At 50.4% G+C, this 15,101-nt stretch overlaps 2 protein-coding genes and 1 non-coding gene across 3 annotated transcripts; 1 reads left to right on the top strand and 2 right to left on the bottom strand.

Moving 5' to 3' along the window:
* Window positions 1-672: 672 nt before the first annotated feature.
* On the bottom strand, window positions 673-758 carry TrAFT101_007327. Its single transcript has one exon. It is a non-coding gene; the product is annotated as a tRNA-Gly (tRNA).
* An 8,557-nt stretch (window positions 759-9,315) lies between these two features.
* Window positions 9,316-9,780, top strand: TrAFT101_007328 (uncharacterized protein; the record flags this gene model as incomplete). The annotated part of the gene is made up of 1 exon (XM_024903879.2): window positions 9,316-9,780. One exon carries the CDS (start codon window positions 9,316-9,318, stop codon window positions 9,778-9,780), a length of 465 nt encoding a protein of 154 aa, XP_024756477.2.
* Window positions 9,781-12,929: 3,149 nt separating this feature from the next.
* Window positions 12,930-13,226, bottom strand: TrAFT101_007329 (uncharacterized protein; the record flags this gene model as incomplete). The annotated part of the gene is made up of 2 exons (XM_066128013.1): window positions 12,930-13,148; window positions 13,182-13,226. The coding sequence occupies 2 exons, from the start codon at window positions 13,224-13,226 to the stop codon at window positions 12,930-12,932; spliced, it is 264 nt and encodes an 87-aa protein (XP_065984127.1).
* Window positions 13,227-15,101: the final 1,875 nt, after the last annotated feature.

A 15,101-nucleotide genomic window follows, 5' to 3' on the forward strand; every position in this document is an offset into this window, starting at 1 on the left:
GGAGACTCCAGATCGGCTTTAGAAAAGTGGGCGTTGAGGCTGATTTACGGTTGGACCTTGGCAACTCTGGGGCGATGGGAGCCCCGTATAACGGTTGTTTGATATCCGGGGGGATGTGCTCTTGCATTAATACAACGGATCTAATTGTCCATATATTTCTTAATGGCATATGGGTAAAAAACTGGATGGCTTTTTACGCTTTCTGAGGCTATCCATTTTTTCCGTAAATTTTCACATATACATCGTAGCTATCCATATTCTATCATTCATTTATCAACTCCGAGCCTTTTCTTGGTATTGAGAAGGGCAAACTCTTGATTACGGACTTATTCTCCATTTTCATTTACCCTAATTCCAAATCCACCCTATCCCAATAACCATATAATCGGCAGAATAACATCAATGGCTTTTACCCGTAATACTAGACAAACCAACTCCGTCGAACAGTCCTACTTCTCCCACGATCTCATGCAGACGAGTATTTTCCCGGGTAGGCAGATGCATAATTCTCCGTCGGCGATACTTGAGCAAGGCAATGTCATAGACTCGGCGCCATACAAAGCACCTAGTTTAAAAAGGACAAAAAGAAATTAAGAGCAAAATTGTGTTTTGCTCAGCACCGTAGAGACGAAGGAAGGGAAAAAAAATGAATTGCTACGGAATACAAAAAAATGCGTCATCCGGAACTCGAATCCGGGCCTCAACTTTTCAATCGTGACAATGGAAGAGTTGAATCCTAACCCCTAGACCAATGACGCTTTGGGTTGTTAGTGAGCATTGAAAAAAACGACTAAGGATCTAACCAGCTCTCCCCGCGTTTTTTTCCCCCTTCCATTCCTTTGTGTAGTAATCGTACCGCGGGAGGCACATGCCTTCTCCCCGAGCACTGGTCCGCCTGCGACCAAATTCCTGGAGCGCTTTTTGTGGATCTTCACTTTAAATACGGCGCGGAAGATCCGTGAGTTGGGGCTCTCTCTTTTGTTTTAGTCCTTGTCAACCCGGTCCAAGCTCCCTCCCCCTCCCCAGTTAGGATAACAAAGCGCCGCGTGAATGAATCGCATGAAAGAAGAAGGGGGGTGGCTAAACTAGCAATTAAGAACACACGGGCCCAGGAACATGGGCGAAGCAGAGCAGGACTCAAGTCAAAACAAGGGACCTTGTCTGGGGGGCAGAGCAAAGAGGGGGGGATTGCTACTGTAAACTTTTGACATTGCTACCCTTTGGAAATTTGATCTGTCTTGTCATTTTCCGCGCCGTCGGGTCGGGTCGGGTGTCAAAATTTTCAATCTTTTCTTTTCTTTTTCGTTCCCCTCTTGCTTGGCTGCCTGACTTCCCTTTCATCTCCCCTTCCCAAGGATACGGTTCCATGGCTGGTCAGGGCTGGTGTCCCGCGAATTTGGGAAGCTTTTTCAGCTACAGGGGGACCCCCCTTTCACTTGAATCGCGATACATATAGCCTATAAAATAGTGATACCTACTAAAGTATGCAGGAACATGACTTATGACAGGTAGACTTTTGTTTTCAGCCGCAGGTCGGCGATATCACGGGCAGAAAACACTCTTTGCAGTAACGGCCACAAGCACCAACACCAGGAAACTTACAAGTGACAGCAAAAAGAAACACAAGAGGGCTCCCAACAGCCACCCGGAAGGGATCCGGAAACCCGGACCGGAAGCAAGAGGGTTGGCTTTGAAAGCTTCACATGCAGGGCAGGGGGGAGTTCAACTCGGGAACGCTCCATGGCGTTGGTTGCCGTCGCTCTTCGTTCCCTCTCCCAGGATTAAAAGAAGCAAGGGGACGGTGGGTTTGGAAACCAGTAATAGTTCGCTCCGTGCCCTTTGCACCGGTTCCCAAAAGGGAAAACTTCACGATCCTAGTCGAGATTTGACAATCCGAGCGTCTCTGCTTGCTTTTTTGAAAAGAGGAGACAGGGGCTGTCGTTGGACGGTAGCGAGAGACGCCGGCCGGGGAAGCGCTTCCGAGAAATTGAGGACTGGGGCCGCCGCCACAAAATCGTGCCGGGGAAGCGTGGGAAACGCCAGCCACACCTGTTTAGCTCACCTAAATCTAAGTTTCATTTGCTGTACTGTGGCTTGAGACAGCAATAGCTGGGTTTCTGAATCGGGTCAGAACAGCTAGGGGTGTGCGGCTCTTCTCGTCGGCAAAAACGCCAACGCCAAACCTGGGCGGCCTACTCGCAATAGCTCGGGAAACTTTGGGTAGCGACGTAGCCGACAGAGCAAGCATCTGAAAGCCACACACATACACACACGCACGCCCCCCCAGCCAGAATCTGCTCCTTCATTTTGACGCCATCTTTGCTTTAATTTTAGTTTACCCGAGAGAAATCCGAACTCTTGTTTCTTGTGGCTTCTGAAGTACGGGGTAAAGCTGGGCTGTCCTGGCTAAAAAAACATGTGCCAAAATCCCAAGAAGCCGGAGAGCCGAGAGAGCTCATTTACCGAGCTTGGAAGACCCTTGATGCTTCCGAGGGTAAGTAAGCCAAAGGATCACAAGTGAAGAGAGAAATGTAGGTGCCTAAATTCCCAAGTTGCTTGCCTGGTCAGCGCCCGGCTGTCGCCATCCTTTCACCATCCTTTCATCCATGCGACGAGGCTTGCATCCTTTCGGCGGTCGTGGCTGTCGCGAGTCATCATTGTTGCTTTCGTTTTGATTGAGCTTTCTAATGCTTGGGCGGGTTTGCCGGTTTCATGGCATGGCAGCAAAGGGAGCGCTGTTACAAGAAGGATGCTAGGCATAAGGATAGTTGCTCAAAGCAGATATAGTCGCGCGCCCATGCCACGGCATTGACGAGCGAGTACCGAATCTTGTCCCCAAGGACGAGATGTCACTGATCAGACATTGAAGCAAGAAGGAAAGTTTACGGTATTGAAGCAATCGCGCAAAAAACACACAAAGTCTCAGACCGAACACACCGCAACCACACCGCAACTGGTTTTCTCTCCCGCGCAACAAAAGTTCACGATAGGCCCTTTCGTATAAAGCCTGCAACGTTGCCATTTAGCCGATCGGTCAACGACCGCTTTGCCGCTGCCACGCTTTCGCCATGCCGAGCCCTTTTGCCGACGGGGCATGGGAAATTTGGCAAGGAAGGGCGCCCCATATTTTGGAATGTTCGAAGAAGAAATTCTTCAGCGGAGCGAGGTGCGGTTCGGAATCGGCGCTGGTGGGCCGGGGGGGCAGGATTCCGAAATGCTGGGTTTGGTAGCTCTTTGCTTTGACAGCGGTCACTAATTAGGACCGTTCGGAAACGGACCGTAATGTAGTAGTGCGCGACTGACTAGTGTAGCGCGAGTCTGCTGTAGCAGCGCTGTCCAGGGTTTGATTCCGCTCAATTTTTGGGCGTGCGATCGGTCAAAGTGCGTTGACAAGGGCTTTGTCCCAAGCTGCGATGAAATAGGAGCCCACACACAGTTGACAGTTAAGTTGTCTTTTGGTGTGTGTGGTTGATCGCTGTTCTCCATCTCCAAGAGGGCAAGGTGGGCTGGGTTGGTGCCCGACATCTATATGCTCCACGCGGTGTAGTAACACTGGCGATATGTCTACCTAGCTCACCTTGATCGTGATGCTGCAATGAGTTTTTCGCATCCAGAGATCTGGAAGGCTGCTTATGGCTGAAAGGAGAAGGCATTGAGGAGAATTACGAGAGCGACGCATACGAATAGCTGCATCTGGGAGTTGCCTTTATCATCCTCAGAATCCTCCTAATGGGTTTTTGTCAAGGACGGAGAAATTATTGCCAGGAGTAGGAACGGGACGCCACACAGCAAAGAAGCAACGTCTATAAGCAGAAGAGAAAAAATTTTCATAGCCTATTTTATTACGGAGTACACGTACGGCATATTGCTTAGTACTCCGTAGTAGTGGCTAGAATTGGAAACGGCAGCTGTCAAGCCGATACCTGGAAGAAAAAGCAGAGAAATCGGTGCTAGCTTTTTTGGCTATTCTAATCCCTCCCGCCGGGGCACAGCGTAGACGATCCCGGTGCAAGGGAGGAGGTGCGAAAAAAAAAAAAAAAAAAAAGGCACGGGCAAGGATCGTAGTCATCAACATCCCTGAACTAAGAAACTATAGAATTGGGACCCTATCTGAAACGAAAAAGCACCGAAGAAGAAAAATCGCTGGGAGCTCGCACCGGGGAATCCGCCTCCCTCAGGGCCCAAGACGCTTTGACCAGAGCAAAGAAGATTATAGAGGAGAAAGAACGAGAATGCGAGCGGTTTGCCCTTAGTCCCAGCCGGCCCGGCCCTGGCTCTAGGAGTGGGGGAAGGGAAAAGGATGATGTCCGGACCGTCTTTTTGGTTCTTTTTTTTTATGGGCGATTTCCGCAGAGCTGGTAAATTAAGCTACTCGGTATTAACCACCGAGTTAATCAAGGCAAAACAAGAGAAAATCCCAAGTTTGATTTGCTGGTCCCCCTCTCCTCCTATATTTTGGGGGGGGAGTGTCTTTTTTCCCGTTTAGGAAGAGAACACGCGCGGAAAACAATCTAGAAGGTCTCCCGAGTCAGGGTTGGGAAAATTTCGAGCGTTTCGATTTGCCATTTTATTTTTCCTGCGGTGAGCACTCTACATACATACATACATGCCTATTACTGTACAGCTTGTTATATAAGGTACGCTAACAGGAGCAAAGATACCTACGTTCCATGTATGTTGGCTGGTCCTGTCGCGTAAGTCAGAGGTGCATGTTGCAGGAGCGGTCAGAGAGCGATGTGCGTTGCGTATCGCTGTGATGCATGTCGCATGTTGCATGCTGCATGCATGCTGCACGCTGCAAGATGCAGTGACTCCGTCTGATAACAACGAGATGCCACAAGTCAGCATCCATGTATAGCATAATGGGTTCGATATCCATACACCCCCTTTCCCAACCAACATTAAGGTGAAGGGGCCCGATATATGGAGATAGCTGGGCGACAAGCGAGATGCCGGGAGTCCACTATGCATGGCCAACATGGCAGACTGGGGGTTTAAAAAAAGAAGAGGGGGGGGATTTTTTCTTTTTTTTTTTTTTTTTCGCCGGTAAGTGGATTTTGTTAAAATTTGTGTGAAAATTTTTGTTTAATTGATTTTTTTTTTGCATCTGATCGTGGTGGACAATTGTGGGCTCGCAGACCCTACTCATCCATAGTACAGTAGCTTGTCACCATCATCAACCCTCGGGCGGTTGCCATGCTCACTGAAGGAGGCTACCCTTGAAGCAAGGAGCAGACCCCCCCCCCCCCCCCCCCCCGGCAAGGGATCTCCCGCTCCCTGGCGAAATACAGGTTTACACATCAAGAAGCATTTGGAGTGCTGATTACCGTTGCTTAGTTATTATTATTATTATTATTTTTGGTGGCACTGTAGCATTTGCAATTCCGGCGGTCGGGGTGAGATCTTGCACCATAATGGTACCCTATACCAGCGCGGCATGCATCACGTCAACGCAGTGGCATGACTCTTTGTTCTCACTGACGTCACAGGAAGAGCTGTGGAATATGTCATTATTCCAAAATGGAAGAATCGAGACTGTTGGGGCAGGCCAGAGATGTGCCCTACGGCAGTTACGGGTCGAGAGTGCATGAATATACGTGCATTGCGCTGCTTAGTCTGGATGGCATCGCTGCCTATATCGTGGGGGGTTGATAGTCTAATGCTGGAATATTCCGTAATAGGTGGGTTTGTAAAGTGGGAGCTTTCAGCAACAGCGCGTGCCCAGCTCCGAGTTACTCACAGATAGCACAACTTAGTAATCGGGACAGGAATGCTACGTAGCACAGGGTCCCGGAATGCTGGGATGCCAGATTAATGAATCTGACTGTGCAAATCAGGCATTTTGCCAGCCCTGCGAGAGGCGGGCTGCCCTTTTCGACAGTCAGCGGCGAAATCCTCAGTCTCAGAATAGAAAGCAGTGTATGATATCGTAAGGATTTGATTGCAACCTCCGATGTCAGGCTCATTCCGGGGTGTGTGTGTCAGATCAAAGAGCCTGTGCTTCTTCTGTTGCGGTGCTGTCATCGCACAGCCCAGCCTGCGGGACCATTCGCGATACGCTGCGGCTCCCCAGGAATAGCACAAGCCCGCCAGTTCGCTCTCCTCTCTTCCTCCTGCTTAATTATTTTTTCCTCTTCTCCAGATTATTATGTATGCAGCTCCGTATTGGTCCAGCGAATCGATTGGAGGGAGGAGCCGAAATGGCGGTGCGCAAAAACCGATTGACTCACGCCCCCATGAGCATCGAAGAGCGGCGATGAGGGGGGAAACAAACCGCCAGCTGGCCGTTTTTTTTTCTCCTCCCCTCCCTCGCGAAAGCACGGTGAGCTGTCCAGGCGCCCAGAAAATGGATGCTGCTGGGTACTAGCAAAAGACTGTCGTGGCCACTAGCAGTAACCAGGTCACGGATAGGCTGCACAGTAGTACCAGCGTGTCACGGTATCGAGAGGGTGCCTTATCATGTACCTCGTGCGATCAGAAGGACACTTATCGGGCTGCGACACAGCACGCCTTCTGCTTGACCGCCTGGCTGGCTGCGGCCAATGGCAGGGCGCGCACGCAGCCGGTGGGAGGGCAGCCATAGGCCACGACGAAGAGGAACATTTGTTGCTTCCCCCGTCGAGCTGGAATCTTGTGGCCGTGGTTGGCTGGGCGTAGGATTCCACGCTCCGTATCGCCGTCATACTACATGCTGCCTGCCAGGCAGGTACCTACGTGGACTGGCTGGGAGCCGCGGTGACTCGTGTACCACTCGACCGCTTCGTATACGCGCGCCGCAAAAATGGTGGTGGCCGTCTGGCTGCTCTGGCTGGCTACTGTACAGAGCAGAGGCCCGCGACGGTTGGGCTTGGGCTTGGGCAAGCAGAGGGCTTACCTAGGGGAGTGTCGGGTCCGGCTACGGTCCACCCCCGGCGCCTCCCCAGCGCCAGCACAGCAAACAACACAGCAGACTGTCGGTAGGCAGACTTGATGCTGAGAGCACGAGCTTGTCATGCTCCCCCTCTCCAGAGTCACTCCGTCAGCCATTTTTTTTTGCTGTTGCAGTCTTATTACGGTATTACCAGTGTGTGATCCTGGGGCACGGGTGCTCTGCCTCCGTTACCGCGCACCTGGGGCTTAGAATAGAATACCCTGAATAGTACTGACGGGAATCAATCTTGGGTCCCATGCCCTTGGTGCTGATGATGCCATTTAAACTAATAGCTGGGCGGGCAGGCAGTTGATACGGAGGGCCTGGTATTACTCCGTAATTAGTACTGATCTTATTCTCTACCTCGTTCTTTTTGCGGCGGCACCCGCGACGGCTATTCTCCGTTGCGGCCCGTTTTCTCTACCTAGGTACATTTTCTTATCTCACTTGCAATCTTCCTCGGGGAGAACGCGGCCGAGCTTCTCGTGGCCACTAAGATCTGTCCGTTTCGGGCATGTGTTCTTCCTGGGAAGCATGTGCTTTCTACTTTTGGCCTTGTGCCATCTTCGGGTCTTTGTTACACGGTTTGCTTTTCTCGGCCATATTTGCTTTGATAAGCACTACAAGCAGTAAACTCCAGCACTAAGCTAATTTTCCCTTGTTGTTTTTGCCTGCTCGTTAATAAAAAGAGATAGTGTACGGTGCTGGCCCGTTTGTCTCAGTCGGGACTGTGGAGAGAGTTTTGCTACGAGTAACTAGCAGAGTCGGCGGAGAGGCTCCTCACTTCCGCCGACAGCAGCGGCTCTAATACGCGGTGTTAGACTTTTTGCTAGATTTGCGATATATCAGATTGATTGCGCGCATCCCTTGTGAAGGGGGCATCTTAGCAGCAACTAGGGAGCAACAGGCGAAAAAGCAAAAAGGAAAAAGAAACCCGCGAGATAGTTTACCCAGATTCCCCAGACCGAGGGCCGGGACGTGCGCTGAGACGGCGGGCTTGCGACTCTGTGGCAGATCCAGGAAAACGGAATGCCGGGGAAGGCCAGCCGTCGGGAAAACTGGCTGTATCACAGGCCTGGGTGCTGGTGCCAGGTCTCCCTGCTTGGGCTGGCTGACCGGAAAGCTGGGGCGGTGTGCCGCGGTGCCCAACCATGCGCGACCAGGGCAATTTTGGTCTTTTCTTTTGCTGACTAGCAGGTAACGAGCAAAAGCAAAGCTGGGGGCGCACAGGGAAAAAACGGAAATGCGCCGTGGGCGTAAATTCCAATGGGCAACGTTCAGCGAAGCGAATGACAATGCCAGATGCAACCTACCAAGCTGGAGCTTAGCAGGGCACGCCCGGGCGGAGCCGTTGGCTGGCTGCCGTCTATATTCCAACGAGACAGACATTCTCGCGGCGGCTTCCCGGCCTGGCTGTTTGTCTGGACGAGCGAATCCTGCTTTTTCTTTGTCTTGGGTCGTGTCTCTGCTGTTCCGTCGAGTGTTCGTGTGCCACTTGATACGAATCCCTCCGTATCTGCCCCCCGTGCGCCGCGCGATAAGTGCTGCCAGCCCAATCAGCGCCAGCGCACACGCAGAGCACAGGCAGTGGCGGTCAGAATCCCGAACACCGCCATTTGTGTGTGACGGTGCGTGTCCGGCTCGTCTCCGTTTTGCGAGCTCGCATGTGCGTAGGGCTGCGCGGCGCTGCACTGGCTGGCTGGCGCCTCAACGTGTCGTGTCGGTGTCGTGGCGTGGGGAACAGGCGCTGCTCTCATCTCGAGTGAAGCCGAGCAGCCTGGCCGGTCGGAGCCACAGAACAAGGGAGGGGCAGGGGTGTGCGCAGGCCGGGGGATGGCGTGGGCGAAATGGCTGCAACCTCTTTGATTTCCTTTTTCCCTTGATAAAACCCCCAGCCCGGCAAAGCAATGCCAAATCCCTTGCTGCCACGCCCCCCCCCCCCCGCCCTCCAAACGGCGCCCCCATTCCCCCATCTCATCGGCCCCCTTCGCACACCCCCCGCCGGCACCCAGATGATTCACTCATGCCGCCCGTGATGGTCGATATAAGTGCGATGGCTTCCCTCTCTCCAGCTTCCTCGGCCATAGCAAACATTCGTCTCGACGATCCATCTTACTGTGCCATCAGTGGTCAGCAACCGCAAACTGCAATCCTCTCTTCCATCATCAGCATCATCCTCCTATCTCCATCCTCTTGGGCCATCTTGCGTGCAGCCACACTCACACACTCCACCAACACCCTCGGTTCCGCCGCCATCAATAGCTAGAAGCCGAGCCAACTCCTCTATTGTCCACCGAGCCGGATCTTTATCACCACATAAAGACTACTTCAACCCCAGATTTTGGCCCAGGCCATATCTTGATCTGCAAACACCAAAAACATCTCCACACAACGCACATTTCACAATGTTCGGTTCATACAGCTCCTACAGCTCAGTGAGCGCCATGTCCGCCGCCATCGACATCAGCCCCTCCAACCTGCGCAGCACCCGCGATGCCTCATGCGCATTCCCCTCGTGGCCCAGACGCGAGTCTCTCTCCGAGTATGGCCGCGAGGAGCGAGCCACTTCTTTCCTCTCCGACGACGACCTCCTCCTGTCTGACCCCTTCGACGACGACAGCCACAGCATCGCCAGCTCCAGCGCCTCATCCTCCCCCATCATGATGCAGTCTCCTCCTCGCCTTACTGATCTGGAGATCCTGGAGCTGCAGCGCGAGAAGCTGGCTGTTCAGCGCGAGGCCGTCCGCCAGGTCATGCTCGAGAAGGAGCGCCGAAAGCTGGCCGCCAAGAAGAAGAGCAGCCGAGTTCACGTTAGCTCCAAGAAGAGCCCCAAGTCCAAGCTTGCCTCCATGACTCCCATCTCTGAGTAGGAAAACAAATCGGCTATTCCACTCTCGGGTCATGCGCTGGCGTATGGGCTCTTCTCTCTTCTAATCTACATTTCAAGGCTTTATTACTCATCAAAGCCTCTAATAAACCGACAGCACCAACGCTGTCTCACGACGATACGACACTTTTGTTTTCCGTTATGACTGGTCTTAGCACAGCCACTGCAACATTATTTGGCGCTATCAAAGGATTTACAGCGCTTGAAGGAAGAAATCGGGGCGCCGACGGGAGTGACCAGCGGTCCGAACACAATCTGACTCATCCTCACCCCTCCCCCACAACCGGGGCACTGTCACCTCTTCTCTTCTCTTCGCACTTCAACCGAGCTGTGCCACTTGCCGCGGCCAGATCGGTTAAACAAAGATATCGGCCTAATCCGGCTTTTCTTTTCTCTTCCCTTCTATTCCGGCGCCAACAACGCATTTCAGCAAACCTTCACTTGATACCCCGGAACACACTTTACCCAAACTCGTAAGAGTTTAATTTGTCTCCACGACATCCTATTTGATACCTCTTTGCTTTTCTTTTGTGCTCTTCTTCTTCTTCTTACTCCGATTTAATACTTATGACGGCATTATTTGGGAGTTTATCTGTTTCATCTTTTTTTTTTTTTTTTTTCCTTTTTTTAGCGATCATAGCGTGGGAAATCATTTATTAGGGATACCCTCTTCTACGAGGAAGAGCGATCAGGGCTATTTGGGACATTCACACACACACACACTAGTTTTTTTTTTGCTTGGCGTTGGGAACATCAGCATTACTCCGCTACGGCGGACTGGAACAAGGGCATAACAGGGCGATTACTTTAGCATAGTTTAGATAGCTTTCTTCTTTGACAAGATACCCATTTTTGATGAATACTATCACTGGTTCTACTCAAAACAAAGTGTTGCTTCCATGTCCCGCTTTTCAGATCGAAACTGTGCAACTGCCATGTGGTCTATCCGCTCCTCCAGGTGGGCGTCACGGAATTTGCCGCCTATTCTTTTGAGTTTTTGACCCCAGCGCCCAGCGCCACATGCGTGAATGAATGAATGGATGAATCAATGACTGAATTAGAAAATGCCGACATGGCTACCTATTTTCCACACAGCTGGGATTGTGGCCCTCCCTCCTTTTCGCACCAAATGAACACAAACGGCGGCGACAACGGCGGCGACAAACGAAGCTTGCGGCCACCCGGATGTTTTTCCCACCCCAAATCCCGACGAAGCCCAGCTGAAAAAAAAGAAAGTCGGTGACAGCTTTGCACAGTACCTCTTTTTTTTTTTCAGCGTTAATGAAAAAGCGCCACGCTGCAGGGTTGCGCTCACCGACCCTATGCGGTGCGACACTGTGGCGTGCCCTCCATTTTCGCGGTTCAGGTTGAAGTGAAGTGCCTCCCGGATGAGAGGACCGAACATGTACCTACAACGCAAGCTTGAGGAGCTAGCTAGAGCTAACGCGCTTTTTTCGGCCGTGTTGTTTTCATTCTTTTTTTCCCTATTTCGGGTTTGCTTTCCGATATTGTCGCATGGAGGGGGGGGGGGGGGGGGGTGTTGTTTTCTCTTTCTTTTTGTTTTTACTATGTACTGTGAAACTGAGCAATATTGATGATTCATGCAAAGGAAAAAAAAGCAAAAGTGTTACTTCGTGCGCCGCAGCGTTTACTGGCGGCCGCCCGCTATGATTACGTTTTTTCTTTTTTTCCTTTGGTCATTCTTACATTTTTTTTTCTCCCCATGTTTCTTTTTTGTTTGCAATGCGACGTGTTATATGAGTAATGGATGCCAAAAAGGATTCGCTGTTGTATTATCTGACGGCCAATGTTGGTTGGATCGCTAATAGTATACTTTTCGTTAGCGGGCTGAAAAGGCGCTGGCTTTTACAGCTATCAAGCAAGCTGTCTGAGAGCTTACAAGAGCTAAGCTACCTACTACTATATGCAGGGCGCTTGTAAACCTTTTTTCTCTTTTTCCTGCCTTGATTTACTTTGTCAACACCAGTCATATTCTCCCTTATATTAATTGGTGTGCTGTACGCTTTGTGAGCTCTCGCTCCCTGCGTGTGAAAGCTGATAAAGTAAATAAATTAAGTCCCCCCCCCTCCGCATGCAGGGCGATAGTCAAAAAGAACTCTATGCCTTACAGCAAGCGGCTCGCCGGAATGCGCTGCCCGCGATAAACAAGTTTGCAGACATGTGTGCTGTAAGTGGTCCCAACCCCTCCCTCCCCCGATGTTTGTCTCATGTACGATGTAGGCACGATCGATGCAGCAGGGTTGCATGTGAAGCGCAAAATTGAAGTTTGGGCTGCTGGTACGAGGCACACTGCAGCATACCTAGGTATACGCACTCCAACTCTTGTCTCTCTCGGCACCGTATCTCGCTAAATTGCCTGCATCGCGCACACACGCACACGCATTTGACGCCGTGTTCGTTTGCTGTACCTTTTATCTCTTTCTTTCTTTTCCGCGTGCATGAGTATCCCTGCACACCGAGTGGATTCCAGCTGTGCTGGCATACATACACGCTGTTACCACCGGCCTGAGGGCTGAGATGGTCGGTGTAAAAGCGATGGAATTGCGGTCTGGCTGAAAGCTGATTGCCAAGGGAACACACTAGACACTGCTATTCTTGTCTCGCATTTTTGCTGCCCCCAACAAAAGGAAAACCGGAATAATACTGGCCGTAAGAAGCCGCTTACTCAGTTGTGCACAACTCAGCCAGCCCAGCCCAGCTTACTTGCAAGCCGTACTATGTAGTATGTAGTATGTAGTATGTATTACTCCGCCTGCTTTGGGGTGGTTGCTAAGAACGGACTGCCCATCGGGCTTGGTCGGCACTGGCTGTGACGAGGTGTTCGACGCATGCATGATAATCCTCCTGTGGTGTGTAGGTGTGCCGTGGAGGGGGCTGAATTGCATGCAGCTTCTCGTTTCCTCTCCTTGACTTTCTTATGCGCCCCGAATAGAGTGTGTACCTGAATGTGATGTGTTACTGGGGTGTGTTGCGTTGATGTTGCCGTTTGGGCATCAGACTTTTTTTTTTTTTCAACCTTTTGTTGTTTGACTGTCTATATTGGTTGGTTTCCGTCTCGTTCCCTTTTTGGGAGCTTCTTTGGACGCCTTCCCAGCTTGGTTACTGCCTCAGTCACTGTGGGGTTGACCCCGACATTTCCTCCCATGTTTGACATTTGACAGCAACGTTGTACTTCGTTCCAAGGGGTGTAAATTCCTGTTCGCCATCGCTGGATGCTGGTTCGTTCCCTCGGGATTCCATCTGTCCACTCAGTGGCAGCACGTGAAAATTCTCAAACGGATAATGATTCTGCCTGTTGAGGGTTTCCCTCTCCCCCGCTGATCTTCTGCCCTATCAAAGATGGGGGTTGTCAGAACAGCTTACTGGGGGTCTGGATTTCATGTGGCCAATGGACTTGTAGGGCTGCATTACTGCTGCCTTATTCGCTGCAGATAGTCGCCGAATGCTACCGTTGCCGTGCTCGCATTGGCTGTAAATCGACCAACCACGTGGAGAGGAGACTCGATGGATTTTCGACGTATCAGGTGTCTTTACAGCTGCTGGAGCTGTGATCACTTGAGCTCGTCGTCATGTCCAATACAAAGAGCTCACTGAGGCATTATAATCATCTCTGACTCAAACAATGGGGGCTGTTCAAACCGACCGCGTTATGCGAAATAAAATGGCCTTGGCTAGATAGCTAGTGCTCTCTCCTCTTCGTATCGTCCGGTACGTGGTGGCTATTCTGAGCTGTTTAATTATACGCCCCATGTGATGCCGCGCGTGAATGGCTGTGATTGCTTTTAAGCGGCGCCAGCTTCGGTGCTGTGAAAGGAAATACCGGGGCCCGTCACATCCCCAGGTGTCGTGATCCGAACTTCATGTCCGCGGCGGTTCTTTTGTCACAAGTTGGACGCGGTTGCGACGTTGGGGGCGACTCCTGGGAAGAAGCTGAGACTGAGTTGCAGCCTATAATATATGGATGATACGGCTGAATGTGATCTACGCCTCAAAATCTAATGCATGTGCTTTGATGTTGGGCATTAGAGATGTGGCGGGAGCGGGATAGGGGAGGGGGGATCGCGCTATATGATATCTGATATCACAACACCTTCTATCCAAGCGCCCTTGTGTCTATTTGATGGTGCCTAGATTGCTAGTGAGTGGGTATGATTGCACTATTGCGCTGTGTATTCTAGATGGGAAGTAAAGTTGTTTGGACGGAGGATCTTTTGTTATCTCGTTTGGCCATGAGAATCCAAGCTTACAATCACTTACAGAAGGGGTGCTTTCAATCTTTCTATTTTGGCTTATAACATTTATAATCTTTAGACTGCGATCTATAGTACTTAAATGATCATATATTGTATCGTTTGCTTTGAAATAGGCATTCATTACCGAGAGGTTACCTCAAATGGAGTGAGGAATGTCACGACTAAGTTGCCACCCAAGGAACGAATATAACTAAACGGATTGTCAAGTATTTTGTTATTGCAAAAGCACAACTAAGTAACCTTCAAGTACTTTATTCATCTTTGATCTCTTATTTCTTCGTCATCAAAGACGATCAAGCTCCTTCATACAGGTAAATGCTTTCACTCGTAATGGCATGGGGTTAGCTTTGCCAACTATTCTGCTTCTTGTCACCTCACATTCACTCCCCGATTATGGGACCATTATTTTCGTCTTTCAAAAAAGGAGGTGTAGGCAATTTTACAACCACAGGAGACATTTGGGTCCATAACACTCAGCGACTTAGGATAGTCAGCGGATGCAGCAATTGAGAAAGTGGTTGTTATAGATCCTCCAGGCTCCTGTCCCGAATATCCCTTTTGTAATAAAAGCTTGTTCAAAGAATGCCTTCGAGTAGTTTTGGAGATAGTAATGCATATCATCTTACACCCTAATTACTTCATGCGGAACATAGAAACTGCCCTTCCTCGTCGTAGCCAAACTTCTTCCCTCACACTTCCCTAGTATCTTCTAGTCAGCCAAATTATTTCCTGCTAATAGTTGGCAATGGATCAGGTCAGGTGTTCTCATATATTAACTCTGGCAAACGCTTAGACAGACTTGGGTTGTTTCAATATGTACTCTCTATGGGAAGGCATACCAACTGCAAGATATCAAAGGAAGAGCTATGATATCTTGGAGACTTGATGAAAGAAGCTTTCTAAATTGTTTGCAATGGGCTTCAATTCACCAGCGTGTGATATGAACATCGCTAACTAGAAGTGAGAAAGAATATGCATGTGAAAGTTGAAGTCCCGATTTCACAAAATTCTAGAGATTGAGTTGGAAAGA

Source organism: Trichoderma asperellum, chromosome 4 (assembly GCF_020647865.1).
Source record: "Trichoderma asperellum chromosome 4, complete sequence".
Classification (NCBI taxonomy): Eukaryota; Fungi; Ascomycota; class Sordariomycetes; order Hypocreales; family Hypocreaceae; genus Trichoderma; species Trichoderma asperellum.